This window comes from Lepidochelys olivacea, assembly GCF_965140295.1.
Source record: "Lepidochelys olivacea isolate rLepOli2 genome assembly, chromosome: 24".
Lineage (NCBI taxonomy): Eukaryota > Metazoa > Chordata > Testudines > Cheloniidae > Lepidochelys > Lepidochelys olivacea.
Window position 1 is genome coordinate 15252301 of NC_140434.1, and position 25442 is coordinate 15277742.

General features: G+C 51.4%; 1 protein-coding gene and 1 long non-coding RNA gene across 4 annotated transcripts in view; one reads left to right on the top strand and one right to left on the bottom strand.

Annotated features, from left to right (window-relative positions):
* The window catches only part of LOC311512560 (zinc finger protein RFP-like), a 26586-nt gene continuing 1144 nt past the window's right edge, over positions 1 to 25442 (bottom strand). The window contains exons 2-8 of one of the 3 annotated variants that reach the window (XM_084613835.1): positions 24127 to 24222; positions 18798 to 19028; positions 18476 to 18498; positions 17641 to 17756; positions 16183 to 16242; positions 8878 to 8942; positions 1 to 232 (exon numbers count right to left, since the gene is read on the bottom strand). In XM_084613835.1, the coding sequence (XP_084469961.1) occupies positions 83 to 232; positions 8878 to 8942; positions 16183 to 16242; positions 17641 to 17756; positions 18476 to 18498; positions 18798 to 19028; positions 24127 to 24222 (741 nt within the window). In that variant the 3' untranslated portion in view covers positions 1 to 82. Of the gene's footprint in view, positions 233 to 7657; positions 8943 to 16182; positions 16243 to 17640; positions 17757 to 18475; positions 18499 to 18797; positions 19029 to 24126; positions 24223 to 25442 lie in introns of those variants that run through there. The other 2 variants (XM_084613833.1, XM_084613834.1) reach the window with 2 other exon arrangements.
* LOC311512562 overlaps positions 19131 to 25442 on the top strand; it is a 16176-nt gene continuing 9864 nt past the window's right edge. Inside the window, exons 1-2 of the long non-coding RNA XR_014709473.1 lie at positions 19131 to 19415; positions 19495 to 19767. This is a non-coding gene — a long non-coding RNA (uncharacterized lncRNA). The remainder of the gene's footprint in view (positions 19416 to 19494; positions 19768 to 25442) is intronic.

Sequence of the window (25442 nt, forward strand, 5' to 3'; positions counted from 1 at the left end):
TATTGCAATCGATCCAGAAGGGGGGGGGGGTCTCATCCAGCCAGCGCCCAGCTCGGGGTCCTGGCTGGCTCAGGGGTCCTTGTCAACACTGGGCAGGTCGCCACCTCTCCTGGCACTGTAGCCTCCTCCCCATCTTCTCCATCACAGCGTCCAGAAGGTGCAGCACATCAGCCAGCGCAGCATCGGCGGAGCCCGTGGGCCTGTGTTCAGCTGCCTTGGGTGTGACCTGGGGCTGGGGAGGAGACAAAAATGGTGGGGAAGGAAGCTATGGATCAGCCCCTGCAGGCTCCCAATCCCTGGGATTGAACCTCTATGTGGAGGGCAGATGGACAGCTTAACCCCAAAAGCAAACAGGCTGAGCCCTGTCCAATCCCAGCACTATCATGTGGTGGGTAGTCCCACAGGTTAACCCCAATAATAAACGACTAGCAGGGAGTTTGTATAATCAGTGTGGCACCCCGTCACACCATTCCCCCTCCCCATGGGCACTAAACTCCCCCACTTCTCAATAGGCCAAGGGCATGTACCCCAGGCTTGCAACAAGGAATTCCCTGTGTTAATTCCTTTTATAAGCCAGTAGCAGGGTGTCCCCAAATATATCCCACAGCCAGGTCCTCCATTTAGCCATACTAATAGCCCAGTGGCAGGGAGTTTCACAGTCCAACCAGCCCACTAACCCTCTGCCAGGTAGTCCCACAGGTTAACCCCACTAATTATCAAGTGGTAGGCAGCTGTGTAGGAGAAAGCCTCTAATGGCAGGGAGTCCCACAGGTTAACCCTCTAATAACCCACTGGCAGGGAGTCCCACAGGTTAACCATCTAATAATCCACTGGCAGGGAGTCCCACAGGTTAACCCCACTAATGACCAAGTTTAAGGCCCGGCAGGTCTCCAGGCTCCTCCATGCTGCCACCCAATGGCAGCTATAACCAGGTCATGCTCCACAGCCCATGACCCGTTACAGACACAGACCATGGGAAGTCCCGCCTCAAGGGGTCTGACAGGCAGCAGCCTTTTGGCTCCTGATTGGCTCCCCGTCCTATGTACACCCCAGGGGGGTTCCAGAAAGGGTGCAGGGAACAGTGTGGGTCTGCTGTAGCCACCACAACCATCCCTGCTCCTGAACTGGCTTTGACCTCGTATCCTGACCTCGACCCGAAAACCTGCCTCGAACTCTGACCCTGGATATCGACCCCGGCCTGGAACCTGCCTATGACTCTGCTGCTATTCCCAGCCTCAAGCTGGACCCTGCTGCCCTTGTCGGGATGATGCCACCAAGTGGCAGGGAGTCCGGCAGGAGACCCCCTCCAGGAGGCCAGTGACAGGAAGCCCCACAGGTTAACCTCGTACTGTCAGACCACTGGCAGGGAGTCTTGTAGGTTAATCCTACTAATAATCCAATGGCAGGGAGTCCCACAGAGAACAGCTCCACTAACAATCCAGTGGCAGGGAGTCCCACAGGGTAAACTCCACTAACAATCCAGTGGCCGGGAGTCCCATGGGCTCACCCAGTTAAACTCAGTCCCTGACTTACTTTCTCTGGAGAGCGGACCCACCGGGGGAGCAGGATTGTGATGGTCAGGGCACCCAGTACCAGGGTGAGGGCCAGGGGCCAATAGGCCAGGCCAGGCCAGCCCAGGGCCCCTGCTGCTATCCCCAGGGCCGGCTGGGATTGCAGAGGGGTCTCCCCTGGGGCTGGCTCCATCCCCACTTGGTACCACGTGGGACGCTGCCCATGGGTCCCACCCCATAGACCCCACCACTGAACACTCAGCAGCAGGCAGAGCTCCCCCTGGCCCATGGCTCAGCCACCCACACCCGGGACCAGGACCCGAAGTGTCGGTTCCGAGCCAGCTTCTGGAACCTCCAGTTGCTCAGTGATACGCAAACAGCAATGACCTCAATGGCAAGGGGGGGGCTGCGGGTCAGGACTGAGGGGCTCTGGGGGCCGGGGAGCCAGGGGCCGGGCGAGCAGGGGGCTGCGGGTCGGGACTGAGGGGCACTGGGGGCCGGGGAGCCAGGGGACGGGCGAGCAGGGGGCTGCGGGTCGGGACTGAGGGGCACTGGGGGACGGGGAGCCCGGGGACGGGCGAGCAGGGGGCTGCGGGCCGGGACTGAGGGGCACTGGGGGACGGGGAGCCCGGGGACGGGCGAGCAGGGGGCTGCGGGCCGGGACTGAGGGGCACTGGGGGACGGGGAGCCCGGGGACGGGCGAGCAGGGGGCTGCGGGCCGGGACTGAGGGGCACTGGGGGACGGGGAGCCCGGGGACGGGCGAGCAGGGGGCTGCGGGCCGGGACTGAGGGGCACTGGGGGACGGGGAGCCCGGGGACGGGCGAGCAGGGGGCTGCGGGCCGGGACTGAGGGGCACTGGGGGACGGGGAGCCCGGGGACGGGCGAGCAGGGGGCTGCGGGCCGGGACTGAGGGGCACTGGGGGACGGGGAGCCCGGGGACGGGCGAGCAGGGGGCTGCGGGTCGGGACTGAGGGGCACTGGGGGACGGGGAGCCCGGGGACGGGCGAGCAGGGGGCTGCGGGCCGGGACTGAGGGGCACTGTGGGGGGGAGGAACCCCTGGCCAAGCCCAGCCACTTGGTTCTAGGGCTGTTCAACTCCCCTAACAGTTTTCACTCCGTCTGAGACCTTCTCTAGGGCCCCCCACCGGATCTCTCTAATGCAAGGTCAGGGGATCCACACTCGCACAGTCAGAAACTTGATTGCAAAAAAACCATGAAGGTTTTTCTCTTCAGGAATCTTTCTAAGCAACATCCCATCTTCCCTCTGCTCTGCAGAAGCATTGCTCCGTGCAGCCGTGACAAACTCCTTCCAAGTTTCACTTACACCCAGAATCACCTCTGGCCCATTAAGACTTTCACATAATCCCCTTTCCGGCAAGCTGCTGAACTCCATGGTCAAAGGCTTGGAGGTGGCACGCTCTTTCCCTCTGCGGCGTCCCTCCCTGGCAGTATGCAGGGTACCACGCCCAAGCTTGGGAACACTTCTTTCCTGATGTTCAGTCCGGTCCAGAACCACCTCTGGGACAATGGACAAATCCCAGTGTAAGGGGACTGTTGCCCCCTTACTAACAGTCAATGGGGGTGTTTTAGTTGCTAGCTCCCAGTACTAAAAAGGGGGAAGGGTCGATGGGGAATCAGGACCCTGAGACTGACAGCCCCCAGGAACAATGGGGAGAGGCCAATGCTCCAGGTCAGCCTGAATGACAGGGCGGGCGGGCTAATCAGGGAGGCAGGAGGCCAGGGAGGTCCTGTCCTCTGTGTGAGCTGGATTTGCCTGGGTCAGACAGAGTGGAGCCCAAGCTAAGGAGAAAGCAGGGGCCCAAGCTGAGCTGGGGAGCAGAGCTGGGCCAGATCCAGAGAGAGCAGCCCCTGTCCTGGGAGCAGAGCTGAAGCCCCAAAGCCAGAGGCCCAGCCCAGAGAGAGCAGCCCCTGTCCTGGGAGCAGAGCTGAAGCCCCAAAGGCAGAGGCCCAGCCCAGAGAGAGCAGACTTGTCCTGGGAGCAGAGCTGCAGCCACCAGAGCCCGAGGGGCCAGAGAAGCAGCCCAGGGAGCTGGAGGCAGCAGCAGCCGTGCAGAGGCCGAGCGGTGGAGCTGGGGCTGGAGCCGTCCGGAGCCGGGTGCGTGAGCAGCTGGGGAGAGCGAGGGGGACCCTGGGCAGTGGGCCCAGCACAGGGAGACGCCTCAGCCAAGAGGCTCTGCAGGCCAGGCTTGGATCGTAACCCCGCCAGGGCGGGGGCGACACTGGGCAGAAGGGTCCTACCACTTAGAGCCTGAGAGCGTGTGGCCACCACCAGAGCAAGTGTCCAACCCACAGCATCCCTGCTGCACAGCCAGGGCCTGAGAAGAAGGCCTGGGACTTACGAGGAACAGACTGTGAACTGCCCTGACGTTCCAGAGACACTGTTTGTGATTTTCCCTGCCACAGAGCAGGCTGATGTGTTTCCTTTAACCTTTCCCATTCTTCCTTATTCTTTTTAAAATTAATTGTTGATTAAATAACTTGTATTTGCTTTAACTTGTATGTAATGGTCGGTGGGTCAGAGAAGTGCCCAGTGCAGAGAGAGTACCCCGGAGTGGGGACACCCTAGCCCCTGTACTAGGTGACCACAGCAGGGTTGGGGGTCGAGCCCCCCAGGAATCCTGGGCCCAGCCTTGTTGGTGTTACGAGGACTCTGCCAGACAGGAGAGTGAAAGGGGAGTCCTCAAGGGCAGGGAGGCCACTGGGTAAAGGAAATGGGAGCGAGGACTCAGATCCTTTCGCTAGCCCACTTCACCGGGGTCGTGCAGAAGCCAGGAAAGTTCCCCACAAGAGCGGGACTATTTCGCCGCTTACACCAGCATAAGCTGGGAGGGTCCTTCCCAGACAAAGGACTGGAGGTTCACTCTCCTTCTTCAGCAGGGACACTGCGATTTGCAACAGGCCACCAACTGGAAACAGTCTGTCCCTCAACAGATAAGCTGGTGTTTTCCACAAACAGCGGCTCCTTGCACTGAATTACTTTAAGCAAAACACTTCTACTTTGTTCAGGCTCGTTTTTACAAACTTCACCTGCCAACAGTTCATCACCTGCTAAAAATCTACCCTTTCCTTCCTCAGTTAGGGCTTTAACCTGGTTAAACACAGACAACTGCTTAGAGCCAGACACGCCCTCCACCTTCACAAATCTCCCTGTTACTAACAGATAACATAGCAAGTTCCCATTCATACTCTCTCTGGGACTGGGTTATCACATTAACTTGAACATAGCTTTAATATCACTCCCAATACAAAGATCTGTAGGCAATAACTTCCTTACACCAGCTGTAACTTTATGTTTAACACTGTTCCATTCAAGGTGGATTCTGGCTAAAGGAACACATAGTAAACTCATAGAGGAGTACAATACTCACGCTCTTATCTGGTAACTAATCTTCCTCTCTGACAAGATCTGCTTTAACTAGAGTGATGTTAGAAGCTGTAACTTGCCCTAAAAAGCTTTTACCATTGACTTTTACACTCTTTAGGAATTTTCTATTATAACCCCCATAAGTAGCATTGGCCCACAGGTTACCTCCTTCAGATCTTACAGTAACAGAATTTACATAAAAGATGGCAGTGTTGGGGGATATTTGGTTACCCTCTTTCTGGTCAAAGTTCTTTAGCAGATTTTTCAGTTAACACCTGGACTAGCTACAGCCTCAGTTATGGAGTAATTTCTTCCAAACCCTCAGGGATTCATGGATATAATGAACCAAAATGACAAAGAAACTTTAATAACAAAAGGGATACCACACATTGAGCTCAAAGACAAGGGACATGGGATTCTTTAAAGAAAAGAACAAGAATGTTCCTGTTTAGCTGTTCATTTATGGTCCATTGTGAGAACCAAAACCAGAAATATGTCACCCAAGGACGCCCCCTCCACCAGGAACTTCCAGGCTTTCCCAATTGCTACCCATAGTCCTAAACAGGGACAGAATCAGGACAGCAGGTTGCAAGAAACCCACTGAACCCCCTTTCTCAGCTCCAACGTCAGCAGAGATTTCAGGGTATTTTAGTGTAATTTACTGATTTACAGAACGTTCCTGAGGCCTGTTTCCTTGAACAGAGCTGGTCACACCCCTGAATGACACAGTTATACTGACCTAATTTCCTAGCAGAGACCTGACCTATGTACCTTTGTGGATCTAGGCCAAATTGCCCATGGGCAAGTCCCTCTTGAAGAGGCCTTGACTAAAGCACCAAGAAGTGGATCTCTCTGGGACTCTACTTAAAATACTGTTTTCTTTTCCTGCATCAGCCTCTGGACTTTTTAACTTGAGGAAACTTCTAATGCAAAGCATGAACTCAAAAGACAGCCTGCTCGTTACCCAACTTTCTGTGCAGCTGCTCTGCAACAGAAAGAAAACTCAGAAAAGATTTGATTGCTCAGGGGGGAAAAGGAAGCTTGAACACCCACAACGTGCTTGAATACACAGTCCCCTGAATGACCGTCCGTGCAGCTCCTGAATGGACTGACTGGAACTCTGTATTGGGGCAGTCTCATGGGGCGCGCTTATACATCAATGACTCACCCCTAGACATCAGCACCTCTTGCTATGGCCATTTGGAATACGGGAGAGGGAATTTAATGTCATTTTTTCCAACCTTTGCGGTTTGGGTAGTTGAACTATTCTGTTCAGGAAGGGCAGGGACAGTTTGGCAGGATTGTGTGGCCACAACCTTAGGAAAGCTTTTTCTTGAAAGACAGCACAAGCCCGAGAGAGTAGAAGAAATACATCGCCTAGTAATGCCCACACTCCCAGTAATGAACGTTCAGGCTTTTTTCTAGAAGTGGTTTGGTCAGTGAGGAATCAAATGCCCTGGTTCTATCCAAGCCGTTCTCAACAAGACAACAATAGCACATCAGAATGAGAGGAACACCAAGCAGAAAATAACTTTACGTGGATTGAACTGTGTTTGTTTACTATCAACGTGAGGACATCTTCTACCTTGGACTGATTATTTAATCATCAAAAAAGAAACAGACCCAATTTGTGCAAAGTGTGATTTGTAAAGACTTTTAAATGGCTCCACTTTTGATGATCTACTGCATCACATGAATGACACTGTCACTTTCAACAGCATTTATTAAGCTCACGGTCACGCTCCTATATGTCTGTCATTTTCTGTTCCCTTTGCCTTCATTCCACCACACCTGGGTCCCTATCTATCAGGGTCTGACCCTAGAGCCTGCTAGAGTCCTCCTTGATCATAGAGGGGAGTGAAAAACAGGCTACACAAGCCACAGGGCAAGGAAATGGCCTTTTCCATCCCAATCATTCCCTGTTCTCTATGGTTTGACAGTACAAAGATTGTAGCATTTAAGGTCACAGAGACAGCCCAGTAGAACGTCTGTAGGATGACAATAGTCCTCCAGGGTCATAGTGACTGGGGTGTGTGAGGCTAGAGGGAGTGAATATAACCAATTGGGGAAAAGGCCGGGGGGAAGCCCATGACCACCTTTCAAAATTGCAGCTAGGAAATTAAAAGGAATAAATATGCTTCATTTACAATAAGTAAAAGTTAGGCTTCAAAGGAGCGGAGAGGGAAGTTCCATAACCAGTCTCACCGTCAGTAACACTTTAAAAAACTCCCTCGCCTTTCTCATGCTCTTCTCCCTTTTCTTTCATTTGATTCAGTTTTACACCCCATTGTCTCTGGCCCTTGTTTTCCATCCCTATTTATTTCCCTGCGTTCCCCTCAGTCTTCTCTGTTCCCGATCACAGACCACTCCACCTCACCTTGCCAGTTCTCTCCCCTGAGTTTATCTTCTCACCTCTTGCTGCCCGCTGAGCTCGATGGCTTTGCTTTCACTCTTCACTTCAGCCTCCCTCCACCTCCCCCTTGCGTCTCTGTTTATTTCTTTTATTTTTCTTTTCCCTGCCAGAAAACCCCAAACTCTTTCCCACCCTAGCATCCCTTTCCTTGAGGGCATGGAGGTCACACGCTTCAGTCACTGGGCCTCCTTCTCCCAGGCTTCCTGCTGGTGCGGAGCCTCCATCTTTCCCCCAAGGACCCAAACCCTAATTAATTAATTAACTCTGTGTCCCTGCCACCTCCACAGCTTCCTGTCCCCTGGCCAGCTATTAATTCTGCCCCCAGCCCCCACATCACTTCTGCCTCCTGTCCCTCCATCCGTTCTGACCCTGCCGCCCCCACATCTGCCCCTTGGGGCCCATCTGCTCCTCCTGCAGCTCCAGGGGTCCTTAATAGAATCATAATCATAAAATATCAGGGTTGGAAGGGACCTCAGGAGGTCATCTAGTCCCACCCCCAAGCCCCAGTTTTTGCCTCAGATCCCTAAATGGCCCCCTCAAGGATTGAACTCACAACCCTGGGTTTAACAGGCCAATGCTCAAACCACTGAGCTATCCCTCCCCCCAGTGAAGGAGCTATCCTTCACCCCTCCCTCTTCCCATCCCTGGGGCTGCAGGGGGGTGGGGTGGGGGGAGGAGTTCCCAGGTGTCACAGAGATGAGGTATCGGGGGTTGGGTAGACAGGATTCCTCCAGGGTCATAAAGATAAGGCAGGAAGCTAGACAACTGAGAGTCCTCCAGGGTCATAGATACTAGGATGATGGTGGCTAGAGAAGCCCCCCCCTTTTTTTTTAAATTCCCAGAGGGCTACTCCCCCAATATCTCAGTGACCCAGTCTGACCCAGGATCCCCGGAGTCCTCCTGGACCATAGAGGACAGTGACAAACAGGCGGGACAATCCATGGGGCAATGAGATTGATTTTTCTGCCACAAGCACTCCCTGATCGCTGTGGTTTGACAGTCCGGACCTGAGACCCCAGGAGCCTTCCGGAAGACTGGTGTCCTCCAGGGTCATGGAGACTAGTATGTGTGAGGCTAGAGAGGCCGATACACCGTGGAATATCCCCCCTACGTCTCAGGGATACAGTCTGAACTGGGTTTCCAACCCCACTGAGAGCCAGGGGCGGATTCTCTCCCCATTGAAAGATGCTGGTGGGAAAGTAAAGATCGGAGTCTCGTTATCAGCGTTGAAAAATGTCACCTGCCCCCATTCATAGTCCAGTGAAACCCGGATCCTCCTGGGGACCCAGCTCAGGGGCAGGGGGGTCACAGGGGAGGTGAGAGCCTGGTACTGACCCCACCAACACTGCTCCACTGCCCAGATCCCGCCCTCAGGGTTATAACTGATCCCTTCCTTCCTCTTCACAGACTCTCTGGCCGCCCCCACAGCCCAGAACAATCCATCCCCCACCTCCACCTCCCAGGAATGTATCCCTGAGGTGAATCCCTCATAGCCCAGCACACAGGGATCAGCGTCAAATCTCTCAGGATTGTCAGGCAGATCCTGCCATGTGTCTCCCCATCTCACACTTTTCCGATCCTCAGACAGGACGAGTTCGGGATGAGCCGTATCTGGATCCAGAGTCACATTTGCTGGAGAGAGAGAGAGAGAATCAGAGCGTTAAAAGCAGAGCTCAGCCCTGGAGGAGTCTGGGACCATGTCTTTCCGTCCCCAGCAGACCCGTTCTGGCTGGGACATTCCAGGATCCCTGGAAGCTGCCTCGGCCCTGGGGACCTGAGATGTCACTTCAGTTCCTCAGCCTGTATACTGGAAACCACTTCTGTACCTTCTACTTTGGTTATAGAGGCTGCAGATTTTAATTAGGAGAGTCCAGAGGAGGCAGGTACCAACTTGGCACCCCAGAGGGAAGTTCCCTCCCCTAAATGCATCCTCCACTCCCAGGCCAGGGAGCAAAGACGAAAACGCAGCACTGGGAAGGGAGCCAATGAATGAAGGTCAGTGAGCAGGAAGTGGCGTTAGGTGGGGCAGCCCCTTTCCCTGCCCAGAGAGAAGAGAGGTCTGGAAGAGAAGTCTGTTTTTGAAGTCTTTTTGTTGAAGAACTGCAACTTTTAGGTCTGTATTCGAGTGATCAGAGGCTCGTTCACCTGCACATCTACCAATGTGATCTATGCCATCATGTGCCAGCAATGCCCCTCTGCCATGTACATTGGTCAAACTGGAAAGTCTCTACGTAAAAGAATGAACGGACACAAATCAGATGTCAAGAATTATAACATTCAAAAACCAGTTGGAGAACACTTCAATCTCTCTGATCACTCGATTACAGACCTAAAAGTGGCAATATTTCAACAAAAAAACTTCAGAAACAGACTCCAACGAGAGACTGCTGAATTGGAATTAATTTGCAAATTGGATACAATTAACTTAGGTTTGAATAGAGACTGGGAGTGGATGGGTCATTACACAAAGTAAAACTATTTCCCCATGTTTATTTCACCCCCTCTACCCCCCACTGTTCCTCAGACATTCTTGTCAACTGCTGGAAATGGCCCACCTTGATTATCACTACAAAAGATCGTCCCCCGCCCCCTCCCCCAGCCCGCTCTCCTGCTGGTAATAGCTCATCTTAAGTGATCACTCTCCTTACAGTGTGTATGGTAACACCCATTGTTTCATGTTCTCTGTGTAGATAAATCTCCCCACTGTATTTTCCACTGACTGCATCCAATGAAGTGAGCTGTAGCTCACGAAAGCTTATGCTCAAATAAATGTGTTAGTCTCTAAGCTGCCACAAGTCCTCCTTTTCTTTTTGCGAATACAGGCTAACACGGCTGCTACTCTGAAACCTGTCATTAGAGAGACAGCATCTCCCCAATCCACAAAGCAGCTTCAATGAGAAAGCCAAGTCCTGCCCAAAGGAAAGGTGGGATGCTGGAGATGAGCCATGGGGAGAGTCTCTCCCCCAGGTGAAAAGGGGAAGGATGTGACAGCCATGAGGAGAGAGATTTCTCTACTGATTGCACTGAATATAATATTAGACAGACACGTCAATGTCAGTACAAATGACCAGGCCACAATTAAGAAGTTTCGGATGCTGGCCAATGAGAGAGTCTGGTTATTGGTGCGTGGGAGAGTTGTTTTCATGGGAATTTTCAGTTAATCGAAGGAAAGTCTCCACCAGAGCTTACCCTTTGGCTGAGCACCCAGAGATCCTCCCCTTCCCTGCTCTAGCTCAGATGGCAAAGAATCTGGAGGGGGAAAGGGTGGAAGAGATTAGGTAGACTCCAGCGAGAAACTGCTGAATTGGAATTCATTTGCAAATTGGATACTATTAATTTAGGCTTAAATAGAGACTGGGAGTGGCTAAGTCATTATGCAAGGTAGCCTATGTCCCCTTGTTTTTTCCTACCCCCCCCCCGATGTTCTGGTTAAACTTGGATTTAAACTTGGAGAGTGGTCAGTTTGGATGAGCTATTGCCAGCAGGAGAGTGAGTTTGTGTGTGTGTGTCCCGGGGAGGGGGGGGTGAGAGAGCCTGGATTTGTGCTGGACATGGCCCACCTTGATTACCATGCACATTGTAGGGAGAGTGGTCATTTTGGATGAGCTATTACCAGCAGGAGAGTGAGTTTCTGTGTGTATGGGGGTGGGGGGGTGAGAAAACCTGGATTTGTGCTGGAAATGGCCCAACTTGATTATCATGCACATTGTAGGGAGAGTGGTCACTTTGGATGAGCTATTACCAGCAGGAGAGTGAGTTTGTGTGTGTGGTTTTTGGAGGGGGGTGAGAGAACCTGGATTTGTGCTGGAAATGGCCCACCTTGATTATCATGCACATTGTAGGGAGAGTGGTCACTTTGGATGGGCTATTACCAGCAGGAGAGTGAGTTTGTGTGTAGGGGGGTGGAGGGTGAGAAAACCTGGATTTGTACTGGAAATGGCCCAACTTGATGATCACTTTAGATAAGCTATTACCAGCAGGACAGTGGGGTGGGAGGAGGTATTGTTTCATGATCTCTGTGTGTATATAATATCTGCTGCAGTTTCCACGGTATGCATCCGATGAAGTGAGCTGTAGCTCACGAAAGCTCATGCTCAAATAAATTGGTTAGTCTCTAAGGTGCCACAAGTACTCCTTTTCTTTTTGCGAATACAGACTAACACGGCTGTTACTCTGAAACCGGTCTCTGAATTGTAACACCATTTTGGGGAGCTGCCTCTCCCTCCTAAGTGAATCACAGAATCATAGATTATCAGGGTTGGAAGAGACCTTAGGAGGTCATCTAGTCCCAACCCCCTGCTCAAAGCACGACCAACCCCACCTAAATCATCCCAGCCAGGGCTTTGTCAAGCTGGGCCTTAAAAACCTTTAAGGATGGAGATTCCACCACCAACCTAGGTAACGCATTCCAGTGCTTCACCACCCTTCTAGTGAAATAGTGTTTCCTAATATCCAACCTAGACCTCCCCACTGCAACCTGAGACCATTGCTCCTTGTTCTGTCCTCTGTCACCATGGAGAACAGCCGAGCTCCATCCTCCTTGGAACCCCCCTTCAGGTAGTTGAAGGCTGCTATCAAATCCCCCGCACTCTTCTGCAGACTAAATAATCCCAGTTCCCTCAGCCTCTCCTCGTAAATCAGGTGCCTCAGCCCCCTAATCATTTTTGTTGCCCTCCGCCGGACTCTTTCCAATTTGTCCACATCCTTTCTGTGTGGGGGCCCCAAAACTGGATGCAGTACTCCAGATGTGGCCTCACCAGTGCTGAATAGAGGGGAATAGTCACTTCCCTCGATCTGCTGGCAATGCTCCTACTTATGCCGTCCAATATACCATTAGCCTTTTTGGAAACAAGGGCACACCATTGACTCATATCCAGCTTCTCGTCCACTGTAATCCCCAGGTCCTTTTCTGCAGAACTTCCACTTAGCCTGTCGGTCCCCAAGCTGTAGCGGTGCATGGGATTCTTCCGTCCTAAGTGCAGGACTCTGCACTTGTCCTTGTTGAACCTCATCACATTTCTTTTGACCCAATCCTCCAGTTTCTCTAGGTCACTCTGGGCCATATCCCTACCCTCCAGCGTATCTACCTCTCCCCCCAGTTTAGTGTCATCCACAAACTTTCTGAGGGTGCAATCCATACTATCATCCAGATCATTAATGAAGTTGTTGAACAAAACCGGCCCTAGGACCGACCCCTGGGGCACTTTGCTTGATACTCGCTGCCAACTGGACATTGAGCCATTGATCACTACCTGTTGAGCTCGACAATCTAGCTGGCTTTCTATCTATCTTATAGTCCATTAATCCAATCCATACTTTTTTAACTTGCTGGCAAGAATACTGTGGGAGACCGTATCTAAAGGTTTGCTAAAGTCAAGATATATCACGGCCACTGCTTTCCCCATATCCACAGAGCCAGTTCTCTCATCATAGAAGGCAATCAGGTTGGTCAGACACGACTTGCCCTTGGTGAATCCATGCTGACTGTTCCTGATCACTTTCCTCTCCTCCAAGTGCCTCAAAATGGATTCCCTGAGGACCTGCTCCATGATTGTTCCAGGGACTGAGGCGAGGCTGACTGGCCTGTAGTTCCCCGGATCCTCCTCCTTCCCTTTTTTAAAGATGGGCACTACATTAGCCTTTTTCCAGTCATCCGGGACCTCCCCCGATCACCACGAGTTTTCAAAGATAATGGCCAATGGCTCTGCAATCACATCCGCCAACTCCCTCAGCACCCTCGGACGCATTTCATCCAGCCCCATGGACTTGTGCATGTCCAGGGTTTCTAATTAGTCCTTAACCTGCTCTTTCTCCACAGAGGGCTGCTCACCTCCTCCCCATACTGTGCTGCCCAGTGCAGCAGTCTGGGAGCGGACCTTGTCTGTGAAAACTGAGGCAAAAAAAAGCATTGAGTATTTCAGCTTTGTCCACATCCTCTGTCACTATTCAGTAAGGGGCCCACACTTTCCTTGACCACCTTCTTGTTGCTAACATACCTGTAGAAACCCTTCTTGTTACTCTTAACATCTCTTGCTAGCTGCAACTCCAGGTGTGATTTGGCCTTCCTGATTACACCCCTGCATGCCCGAGCAATATTTTCATACTCCGCCCTAGTCATCTGTCCAAGTTTCCACTTCTTGTAAGCTTCCATTTTGTGTTTAAGATCAGCAAGGATTTCACTGTTAAGCCAAGCTGGTCACCTGCCATATTTGCTATTCTTTCTGCACATCGGGATGGTTTGTTCCTGCACCCTCAGTAAGGCTTCTTTAAAATACAGCCAGCTCTCCTGGACTCCTTGCCCCCTCATATTAGCCTCCCAGGGGATCCTGCCCATCAGTTCCCTGTAGGAGTCTAAGTCTGCTTTTCTGAAGTCCAGGGACCGTATTCTGCTGCTCTCCTTTCTTCCTTTTGTGAGGATCCTGAACTCAACCATCTCGTGGTCACTGCTGCCCAGGTTGCCACCCACTTCTGTTTCCCTTACCAATTCTTCCGTGTGTGAGCAGCAGGTCAAGAGGAGCACAGCCCATAGTTGGTTCCTCCAGCACTTGCACCAGGAAGTTGTCCCCAACATTCTCCAAAAACCTCCTGGATTGTCTGTGCACTGCTGTATTGCTCTCCCAGCAGACAGCAGGGTGACTGAAGTCCCCCATGAGAACCAGGGCCTGTCATGTGGAAACTCCTGTTGTTGTCTGAGGAAAGCCTCGTCTACCTCATCCTCCTGGTCTGGTGGCCTATAGCACACGCCCACCATGACATCACCCTTGTTGCTCTCGCCTCTAAACTTAACCCAAAGACTCTCAACAGGCTTTTCTCCAGTTTCATACTGGAGCTCTGGGCAATCAGACTGCTCTCTTACATACAATGCAACTCCTCCATCTTTTCCCCGCACCTGTCCTTCCTGAACAGCTTATACCATCCACGACAGTGCTCCAGTCATGTGAGTTACTCCACCAAGTCTCTGTTATTCCAATCACATCATAGTTCTTTGACTGTGCCAGGACTTCCAGTTCTCCCTGCTTGTTTCCCAGGCTTCTTGCGTTCATGTACAGGCACCTAAGATAACTAGCCAATTGCTCTGCTTTCTCAGTATGAATCAGGAGGCCTCCCCTGTTGCACCCTCCTCCTTGCGTTTCCTCCCGGTATCCCACTTCCCCACTTACCTCTGGGCTTAGGTCTCCATTCCCTGGCAAACTTAGTTTGAAGCCCTCCTAACTAGGTTAGCAAGCCTGCCTGAGAAGATGCTCTTCCCTCTCTTTGTTACATGGATCCCATCTCTTCCTAGCAATCCTTCTTCCTGGAATGACATCCCATGGTCGAAGAATCCAAAGCCCTCTCTCCGACACCACCTGCATAACCATGCATTTACCTCCACAATTCGACGGTCCCTACCTAGGCCTTTTCCTTCTCCAGGGCAGATGGACGAGAACATGACTTGCGCCTTATCCTTCTTCCCAGAGCCATGTAGTCTGCAGTGACCATCTCGAGGTTATTCTTGGCAGTATCATTGGTGCCCACGTGGAGAAGAAGGAAGGGGTAGAGGTCCGAGGGCTTGATCAGTCTCAGCAGACACTTTGTCACATCCTGAATTCTAGCTCCAGGCAAGCAGCACACTGCTCGAGTCTCCCGGTCTGGACGGCAGATGGATGACTCCGTCCCCCTTAGGAGGGAGTCCCCGACCACCACCACCTGTCTTCTCTTGGGAGTGGTGATCAGGGATCTCCCATCCCTAGGACAATGCATCCCATGCCCTCTGTTCGATGGGGTCTCCTTCTGATCCCTTCCCTCTGATAACTCTTCCAAGTCGTTCTCCGCCATAGTACCTGTGCAGACAGCCTGAAAATGTTTCCTTACCTCTATCTGCATTGCGGGTACATGGGTTCTCTTCTTTCTTCTTCTGGAGGTCACATGCTGCCAGTTTTCTTCCCTGTTCTGCATTGCTCTCTCTGATTCTTCAGCATGCTGTGCCTCCAGTGCCAAACGCTGGCTTCTCTCCAGAAAATCTCCATTTTCTCTGATGCAACTCAGGGTCGATACTTGGTACTTGAGTGCATGAGGCCAAGCAGAGATGCCCAGACAGTTCCTCCCCCTGGCTGCTGGAGCTGCTATGGTGGCTTCAGAAACTGCCTCTCTCCCTGGTTCCCGGCTGCATCTTCCTGCTGGGGCTGCTTCTCTCTCAGGATTAGAGGAAGGTCAAAACCTGAAGTTGCAGGGAGGGGAGTAAGAGGAGGGAGGCAACAGATATAAACCCCAGGGGGAAGTGTGTGCTGAGCCCGTCCTGGCAGCTCTTCTCACTAGCCTGGGAGAAGTGAAGGGAAGGGATATTAGAGAAGAACCTCTCAAGGCCAGAGAGTGGTGAAGAGGAGGTGGCCTTGGGAGGGGTAGCTCCTTCTCCAGCCGAGAGAGAAGGGAGGAGGTACCAGCATCAGAGGGAGAAATGAGCAGTTCAAAGGGGAGAGCTCAGCCCAGCCCTGCTGAAAAGAAAGGTAGGAATGTTGGTGAGGAGCAACGGGAGAGAGCCCCACCCTCACTCAGGGGAAAGGAGAGGAATGTGGCAACCCTCTCAACTGAATATTTCAAAGGCATGTGGATGTGCCTGGAAAAGCCAGGGTCAGCGTTAAGGCCCTTTGTGTGTAGGCGAGAGAGTATTTCTCTTCATCGGCATGGGCATGAACTCAGCACCCAGGCTAGAGTCAGGATTGTTTGTTTGACATTTGCTTGGGATCTCTTCAGTATTTCATGTTTGTATTTTTAGTTTTAGGGGGAGTGTCGTGGTCAGGGTTGGTTTCATTGGGAACTTGAGCTACGAGTTCATGAAAATGTTTTCATGGGATTTTCCTCTTCATTTAAAGATAATCTCCACGTGAAATCTCACCTGGTCTGTCTGATCCCAGGGATTTCCCTCTTTTTACCTCCAGTTCAGAGCGCAGCATGTCTGGAGGGGGAAAGGATAAAAGAGATGAGATTTCATGCTGTTCTCTTTATAGTGACATCCCCATTCTTAACTGACATACCTTTGTTTTAATTACACAAGAGAAAAATTTGGAGAGACAGAGACACTCCCAGATCTTTAATAAAAGCTAATCTGAAACATTCTATTTTCTCTTTTGTTCAGGCATCTCAAATCAACTGAACCAATGTCCATTAACCCTCAAAAACACCCAAGGATATATTATGTGGAAGATAGATTTCCTGTTCACTCATCCTCCAGAGCCCAGTTGGGTTGTCTCATTCTCCTTTTGCATGTTGTCGTAACCTAGGCCCAGATCCTGCAAAGAGTTTAGCATGACAGAACAAGGAGCAATGGTCTCAAGTTGCAGTGGGGGATGTCTAGGTTGGATATTAGAAAACACTGTTTCACTAGGAGGCTGGTGAAGCACTGGAATGGGTTACCTAGGGAGGTGGTGGAATCTCCTTCCTTAGATATTTTTAAGGTCAGGCTTGACAAAGCCCTGGCTGGGATAATTTAGTTGGGGTTGGTCCTGCTTTGAGCAGGGGATTGGACTAGATGACCTCCTGAGGTCTCTTCCAACCCTAATCGTCTATGATTCTATGAAAGCAACTTTACAGTCCTGGGCTCATTGGACATGAATGAGATTTTGCAGGCTTAGGGCCCTGAATTGCAAGCTCTTTGGATCGATTTACTCAGTATCTGTACAGAGCTCAGCACAGTGGGGCCCTCATCCTCCTTAGATGTAAAAATGAATAATAATAAAATCATTTTATAGCTGTGGAAACCGAGGCAAGGAGAGGGTTGGCTCAATGGGCCTGATTCACCCCTGTGTTGGTAAAGTGATGGGGGACGCAGCTTGTGGTTCCCCTATTCAGTGGCTGCAGAGGCTGGTGCAGACTTTAGCACAGGCTAGGGAAGCCTTGTGGCCCAGCCCGAGTGGCATCCCTGTTTCAGTGACTGCTGTGTGGCGTTGCCAGGGGGCTGAGTATCAAAGGCACAGCTTTCCCCTGGTCACACCCCTCTATCCCTGCTCCACCCTGCCCTCAGCAACCCCACTCTGTTCCCAACCACCCAGCAAGGAACGCTCCTTGAGCACGAGAGGTTTCTGTCCTGGAGTGATTCACCCACCCTGTAGTTGGGAGAGAGAAACTGAGGCACCCAGCTCTTGCTATATTTTCATCTGAGTGATTTTACCAAAGCTCATCGAGTGAATCAAACTGAGACATCCTGTTGCCTGGGTCCCTACTACATACGTTCAGTTTCTCTACTTTCTGTTTTTTATTAAATAGATACACACTGGAATAACGAACCAACTGGCTAACTCCACCCACAGTCCCAGAGACACACTCCGATTTCTCCTCCGAGATTCCTTCTTGGTACCTTTGAACTTCTTCATAGTCTCTGGTAGAGCAAAATTTTTCTGAGAGAAATCGCTGAATCTCTTTTCCAGCTCAGCAGAAAGCCCCACTGGCTTCTGGAACTTCCCCATCTCACACCTGTAAAGAGAGAATTTCACATTATTCTATTGCATTTACTGATTCGTTATCATCCCTTTCTAGTGGAAGTTGCTGCTCTGAAGGACCTGGAGTTAGAATTCCTCTGCTTCTCCCAGCCTCAGAGCAGGGGCAGCACAGGCCAAAGGCCCCATTAATATTCTTCAACTCTGGCCTGCAGAGAGCAGATCTGAGGATAAAAGAGGAATCGAGTCTCCAGGGCCAGTTCTCTCCTTGACCTCCATGCACTAATACTGGTATGTTCCCATATTTCTTGCACTGAGTGTTATGGGATCTTTCTTCCAGGCAGTAGACTGAGACCTCAGCTCCACGGAAATCAGCTCATTCCACACAGAACTCCAAACAGTCCTCGGGTGCGAAAGAATCTTGATTCCTGCTGACCAGGGCATGATTGTACCCCGTGCCCTAGAGGTGAAAGGCCCATATTCTACCCCCAGAATCCTGAGGCAGCCAGTCCCCAGGGATGTATCATATCTAGGAAATCCTTTAGGTCAGTCTTTCCCACTGACTAGATAGTTCCAGAGTCTTGTATAGAAGGATAGACCCTCAGGATTAAGTTCATCTCAGAGACTTGTATGCAAAATGTGACCCTGTCACACAAATTTTGCTGGAGAACTTTGGGGAGATGTGTTGTTAACATGGTCTCCAAGCCCTTTCCCAGCACTGTGAAGCACAACGGGGAGTGAGTGAGAGCCACGTACCTGCTCAAGGTGCGTCTGACATCCTAGAGGGAAGAGAGAGAGAGAAAACAAACTCAATCGCTCATGGCGCACCCTGGGGTACTCAGGAAAGGGATTTTGCAGCTCTGGGGAAAAGAGGCACTGCCCTGGCCCCGGGGCCGTGCATTGGCTGATTTAATGTAATCTCTAACATAAATGAATCTGTAACCCTTGCAAGAGAAACAATAATTCACATTTCATGAATGCGCACACTGAGTTACACCGTGATCTCTGACTGCTGGACACCAGTGCCCATGATTCAGGAGTTGTGTTGGGCTTTGGGATAGTTTTAACTCAGTCTCACCTGCAGGAATTCACTCGCTGGCTTCTGACACTTCCCCTCCATCTCACTAATCAGGTCACTGAGACAGGAAATCCCCTCAGAGAGTTTAGTGACATTTTCATTCTGTATCTTCACAATCTCCTTTTCCAGGTTTTCCAGCTGGGCCAGCAGACGTCGCTCTTGTTCCTCCAGGAACTTCCTCAGTTGCTGAAATTCGTCCACAATCTTCTGCCTCTCGGTTTGTGTCTGTAGCTGTGTTTTTAAAAAAGGAAGTGACATAGAGGGAGCCTAGGGTCCTTTCACAGAGTGCTGCGTGAGAGAGAATTTCTTTACAAACTCTGTGATGGCTGACACGTCACTAACACTGCAGTTACTAGAGAGAGGATTTTCTAAACCTTCCCATTTGTTCCTAATATCTCTTAATGGGATATTTCCATGTCTGATAAGGGGGCGGGCACTGGGGCTGTCTGTTTGTTTGTTTCAGGGGAGCCTGGCTGTTTAAAAATAGCCAGAGTTTCGCAAACCAGCTGAGCGGCGGCAAACCAGCAGAGCAGCACACAGCAGGAGTTTGCCTGGGAGTTCGCCTGGAGTGAGCCCAGTGAGGCTTACATCTTGCCAACTTCTCTGAGGAAGCTCATAGTAAGAAGGTGATATGGAAGGGGGGGGTTCAGCTGTTGTGACCTGCACTGGATGTGCCATGTTTGTCTTTCTTCCATAGGACAGAAGCGACTTTGTGTGTACAAAGTGCAAGCTGGTCTCCATACTGGAAGGGAAGATTGAAGGTCTGGAGCAACAGATAACGACCCTGCGTTGCATACGAGAAACGGAGGATTTTCTGGACAAAAGTCAGGATATGCTTCTATGGGCACAAAGCTCTAAAGATTTAGAGCAGGTTGCACAGCGGAGCCAAGAGGCCAGTGAAGAAGCTTGGCAACATGTGACCTCCAGAAGAAGAAGGGGGAATGTCCGGGTTCCAGCAACGTGGACATAGGTAACTAACCGCTTTCATGTTCTCTCCACAGGTACCATTGCGGAGAGTGGACCAGATGATATGTCTGGGGGGAGAAAGCAGGAGACTCCGCTGGTTGGAAGGCATGAGATGCGCTGTCCTGAGATGGGGGGTTCCACGACCACCACTCCCAAGAGAAGGAGGCGGGTGGTGGTGGTCGGGGACTCTCTACTCTGGGGGACTGAGTCATCTATCTGCCGCCCTGACCGGGAAAACCGAGAAGTCTGCTGCTTGCCGGGGGCTAAGATTCGCGATGTGACAGAGAGACTGCCGAGACTCATCAAGCCCTCGGATCGCTACCCCTTCCTGCTTCTCCACGTGGGCACCAATGATACTGCCAAGAATGACCTTGAGCGGATCTTAATGACTGCGGACTACATGGCTCTGGGAAGAAGGATAAAGGAGTTTGAGGCGCAAGTGGTGTTCTCGTCCATCCTCCCCGTGGAAGGAAAAGGCCTGGGTAGGGACCGTCGAATCGTGGAAGTCAACGAATGGCTACGCAGGTGGTGTCGGAGAGAAGGCTTTGGATTCTTTGACCATGGGATGGTGTTCCATGAAGGAGGAGTGCTGGGCAGAGACAGGCTCCACCTTACGAAGAGAGGGAAGAGCATCTTTGCGAGCAGGCTGGCTAACCTAGTGAGGAGGGCTTTAAACTAGGTTCACCGGGGGAAGGAGACCAAAGCCCTGAGGTAAGTGGGAAAGCGGGATACCGGGAGGAAGCTCAGGCAGGAATGTCTGTGAGGGGAGGGCTCTTGCCTCATACTGAGAATGAGGGGCGATCAGCAGGTTATCTCAAGTGCTTATATACGAATGCACAAAGCCTTGGAAACAAGCAGGGAGAACTGGAGGTCCTGGTGATGTCAAGGAATTATGACGTGATTGGAATAACAGAGACTTGGTGGGATAACTCACATGACTGGAGTACTGTCATGGATGGTTATAAACTGTTCAGGAAGGACAGGCAAGGCAGAAAAGGTGGGGGAGTAGCACTGTATGTAAGGGAGCAGTATGACTGCTCAGAGCTCTGGTATGAAACTGCAGAAAAACCTGAGTGTCTCTGGATTAAGTTTAGAAGTGTGAGAAACAAGAGTGATGTAGTGGTGGGAGTCTGCTATAGACCACCGGACCAGGGGGATGAGGTAGATGAGGCTTTCTTCCAGCAGCTCGCAGAAGCTACTAGATCGCACGCCCTGGTTCTCATGGGTGACTTTAATTTTCCTGATATCTGCTGGGAGAGCAATACAGCGGTGCATAGACAATCCAAGAAGTTTTTGGAAAGCGTAGGGGACAATTTCCTGGTGCAAGTGCTAGAGGAGCCAACTAGGGGGGGGAGCTTTTCTTGACCTGCTGCTCACAAACCAGGAAGAATTAGTGGGGGAAGCAAAAGTGGATGGGAATCTGGGAGGCAGTGACCATGAGTTGGTTGAGTTCAGGATCTTGACACAGGAAAGAAAGGTAAGCAGCAGGATACGGACCCTGGACTTTAGGAAAGCAGACTTTGACTCCCTCAGGGAACGGATGGGTAGGGGACTAACATGAAGGGGAAAGGAGTCCAGGAGAGCTGGCTGTATTTCAAGGAATCCCTGTTGAGGTTACAGGGACAAACCATCCTGATGAGTCGAAAGAATAGTAAATATGGCAGGCGACCAGCTTGGCTTAACGGTGAAATCCTAGCGGATCTTAAGCATAAAAAAGAAGCTTACAAGAAGTGGAAGGTTGGACATATGACCAGGGAAGAATATAAAAATATTGCTCGGGCATGTAGGAATTAGGAGGGCCAAATTGCACCTGGAGCTGCAGCTAGCGAGAGATGTTAAGAGTAACAAGAAGGGTTTCTTCAGGTATGTTGGAAACAAGAAGAAAGCTAAGGAAAGTGTGGGCCCCTTAATGAATGAGGGAGGCAACCTAGTGACAGAGGATGTGGAAAAAGCTAATGTACTCAATGCTTTGTTTGCCTCTGTCTTCACGAACAAGGTCAGCTCCCAGACTGGACATCACAACATGAGGAATAGATGGCCAGCCCTCTGTGGAGAAAGAGGTGGTTAGGGACTATTTAGAAAAACTGGACGTGCACAAGTCCATGAGGCCGGACGAGTTGCATCCGAGAGTGCTAAAGGAACTGGCGGCTGTGATTCCAGAGCCATTGGCCATTATCTTTGAAAACTCGTGGCGAACAGGGGAAGTCCCGGATGACTGGAAAAAGGCTAATGTAGTGCCAATCTTTAAAAAAGGGAAGAAGGAGGATCCTGGGAACTACAGACCAGTCAGCCTCACTTCAGTCCCCAGAAAAATCATGGAGCAGGTCCTCAAAGAATCAATCCTGAAGCACTTACATGAGAGGAAAGTGATCAGAAACAGTCAGCATGGATTCACCAAGGGAAGGTCATGCCTGACTAATCTAATTGCCTTCTATGATGAGATTACTGGTTCTGTGGATGAAGGGAAAGCAGTGGATGTATTGTATCTTGACTTTAGCAAAGCTTTTGACACGGTCTCCCACAGTATTCTTGTCAGCAAGTTAAAGAAGTATGGGCTGGATGAATGCACTATAAGGTGGGTAGAAAGTTGGCTAGATTGTCGGGCTCAACGGGTAGTGATCAATGGCTTCATGTCTAGTTGGCAGCCGGTGTCAAGTGGAGTGCCCCAGGGGTCGGTCCTGGGGCCGGTTTTGTTCAATATCTTGATAAATGATCTGGAGGATGGTGTGGATTGCACTCTCAGCAAATTTGCGGATGATACTAAACTGGGAGGAGTGGTAGATATGCTGGAGGGCAGGGATAGGATACAGAGGGACCTAGACAAATTGGAGGATTGGGCCAAAAGAAATCTGATGAGGTTCAATAAGGATAAGTGCAGGGTCCTGCACTTAGGACGGAAGAACCCAATGCACAGCTACAGACTAGGGACCGAATGGCTAGGCAGCAGTTCTGCGGAAAAGGACCTAGGGGTGACAGTGGACGAGAAGCTGGATATGAGTCAGCAGTGTGCCCTTGTTGCTAAGAAGGCCAATGGCATTTTGGGATGTATAAGTAGGGGCATAGCGAGCAGATCGAGGGACGTGATCGTCCCCCTCTATTCGACATTGGTGAGGCCTCATCTGGAGTACTGTGTCCAGTTTTGGGCCCCACACTACAAGAAGGATGTGGATAAATTGGAAAGAGTCCAGTGAAGGGCAACAAAAATGATTAGGGGTCTGGAACACATGACTTATGAGGAGAGGCTGAGGGAACTGGGATTGTTTAGTCTGCAGAAGAGAAGAATGAGGGGGGATTTGATAGCTGCTTTCAACTACCTGAGAGGTGGTTCCAGAGAGGATGGTTCTAGACTATTCTCAGTGGTGGAAGAGGACAGGACAAGGAGTAATGGTCTCAAGTTGCAGTGGGGGAGGTTTAGATTGGATATTAGGAAAAACTTTTTCACTAGGAGGGTGGTGAAACACTGGAATGCGTTACCTAGGGAGGTGATAGAATCTCCTTCCTTAGAGGTTTTTAAGGTCAGGCTTGACAAAGCCCTGGCTGGGATGATTTAATTGGGGATTGGTCCTGCTTCGAGCAGGGGGTTGGGCTAGATGACCTCCTGAGGTCCCTTCCAACCCTGATATTCTATGATTCTATGACATCAGTGGCGCTGGAACTATTTCTAGGGTGGGGGTGTTGAGCTGCGCCCCCCCTTGTCCCTGTTTGAGCCCCTCACTGCCCCAGGTTGGGACCACAGCTGGGGGCGGCTGCAGAGCTCCAGGCACGGGGCCGGCGGCCGGGATCCCGGGTGGCAGCAGGGCCCCCGGGCTCGGGCTGGTGGCCGGGACCCCGGTGTGGGGCGCAAAGCCTGGGGGTGCTGCAGCACCCTCTGCACCCCTACTTCCTGCACCTATGTCTGACATGGGCAGGACAGTGTGTTATCAGAGGCCTAAGTCAATCCTGATCCAGAGCAGCAGGAGGCAGGACTCAGCCCTACATTAACAGAGATGCCAGGGGAGAAAAAAGAATGAAACAATTCAACAATACGAGAAATGCCTGCAGGCGGCAGACAGCCTGCCTGAGGTCTAGTCAGTTCAGCTGGGGGGGGAGATTTATGAAAGCCACAAGGGCTAGAAAATTAACTCATTAACTCATTAATTTGGAATGGGAGCTTAGAGTCTGAGGCATATGAGACGGTCCTGATCCTGGGAAAGGACTTCTCAGGCCCTGTGTATGTGAGTGCACACACAGGAATCCAACACAGCAATCCATGGTCATGGAGCAACACACACTAGCCCGCATTCCCCAAGGCCACAGAGCAATAGGCCTACAAACATACCTCCCATCGCAAGTCCCTGCGGGGTTAATAGCAGCGGGCACCTACCAGGTACTCCTGGCTTTTCCCCTCGCCAGTCACTTTAAATCCCAGCAGCTTCTCTCTCTCTTCCCTCAGAGTCTCCAAATGGGCCTGAATCTTTCCCTGGAGAAACCGAAATAAGTTGGCTGGTTCCATTCCGAGGGTTGAGAGCATGTGTGTAGTGGGTGTTTTCCACCCAGTACTCAGTCGGTGACTGTCGGCCTGTAGCGGGGCACTCGCTCCTGTGAAAGGCTAGGCTGATTGGGGAAGCAGCCACAGCTGAGGCCATGCCCCAATCAGGCCACACCTGGCCCTATAAAAGGGAGGTGAGCCAGGTACTGAGGTAGTTTCTCTCTAGCTCTGGAGAGAAGGGTACCTGAGGCTGGCCACGGCCAGTTCCAGCCTGGTAACTCCCCCGACTGCAGGCCTTGTGCAAAGCCTACTGGGGATGCAGAGGGGCAGCCCGGGGATAGGCAGAGGCAGCTGGTCCTACCCCACTGCCAATGATGAGTAGCTATTACAGACTACGGTCTGCCCCAGTGAGCGGGGCTAGATGATGGCTGGCAGTAGCCACTGAGGCAAGGTGGGTTTAGAGGGTTGGGGGTTCCCCTGGGAGGGGAGACCCAGACTGTGGGTTACTGCTGGGGCAGAACCCTGAGGTAAAGGGGTACTGGGGTCCAGGAGAGACATGGGGGTCTTCAGGCAGGTGAGCCACTGTCCCGCTGAGGGTGTTCTGGGCTGGACAAGAGCTAATTCCCAAAATGACCAGCAGGAGGTGCTGTGCCAGTGAGTCTCAACCTTGCTACACGGCCTTACTAGGTTTATGACATGAGGGACACCAAGGAAATGAATTCTCATTCATGGAGACTGGGAGTGTTTTATATTCGGGCAGTTTAGAATTATTTGACCTGACTTAAACCAGTGGAGAAAGCTGGAGTCACAGGGTGGTGAATCAAAAATCAATTTTTTTAGACAGTTTAACTAACAAAGTGTGATACAAACCCCAGAAGCCACCAGGATTAGAAATACGGTCTTGGATGCTCACAGGAGCTCAGCTCCCTCTGAATTTCAGCCCTGAACCCCTGGGGATTGGACTGGTCTAAGCACTAGGGCAAAGCCCACTGGCCGTGGTGATTTGTGTTGTGAGAAGTTGGTCTATGGTGTCCCAAACCCTTTCATTCGCAGTGGCCTCTGGGGAGCTGTCTGGACCCCCTTTCTGTGTGAATGCCAGTTACTTGGGGTCCACACAATGTTTAGCACTGCGATCTCCTCTAGTACGGCCGGCAGCTGAGTGTAATCACTCATGGGGCAACATGGGAACGTAGAATCCCAGTGGGAAACTT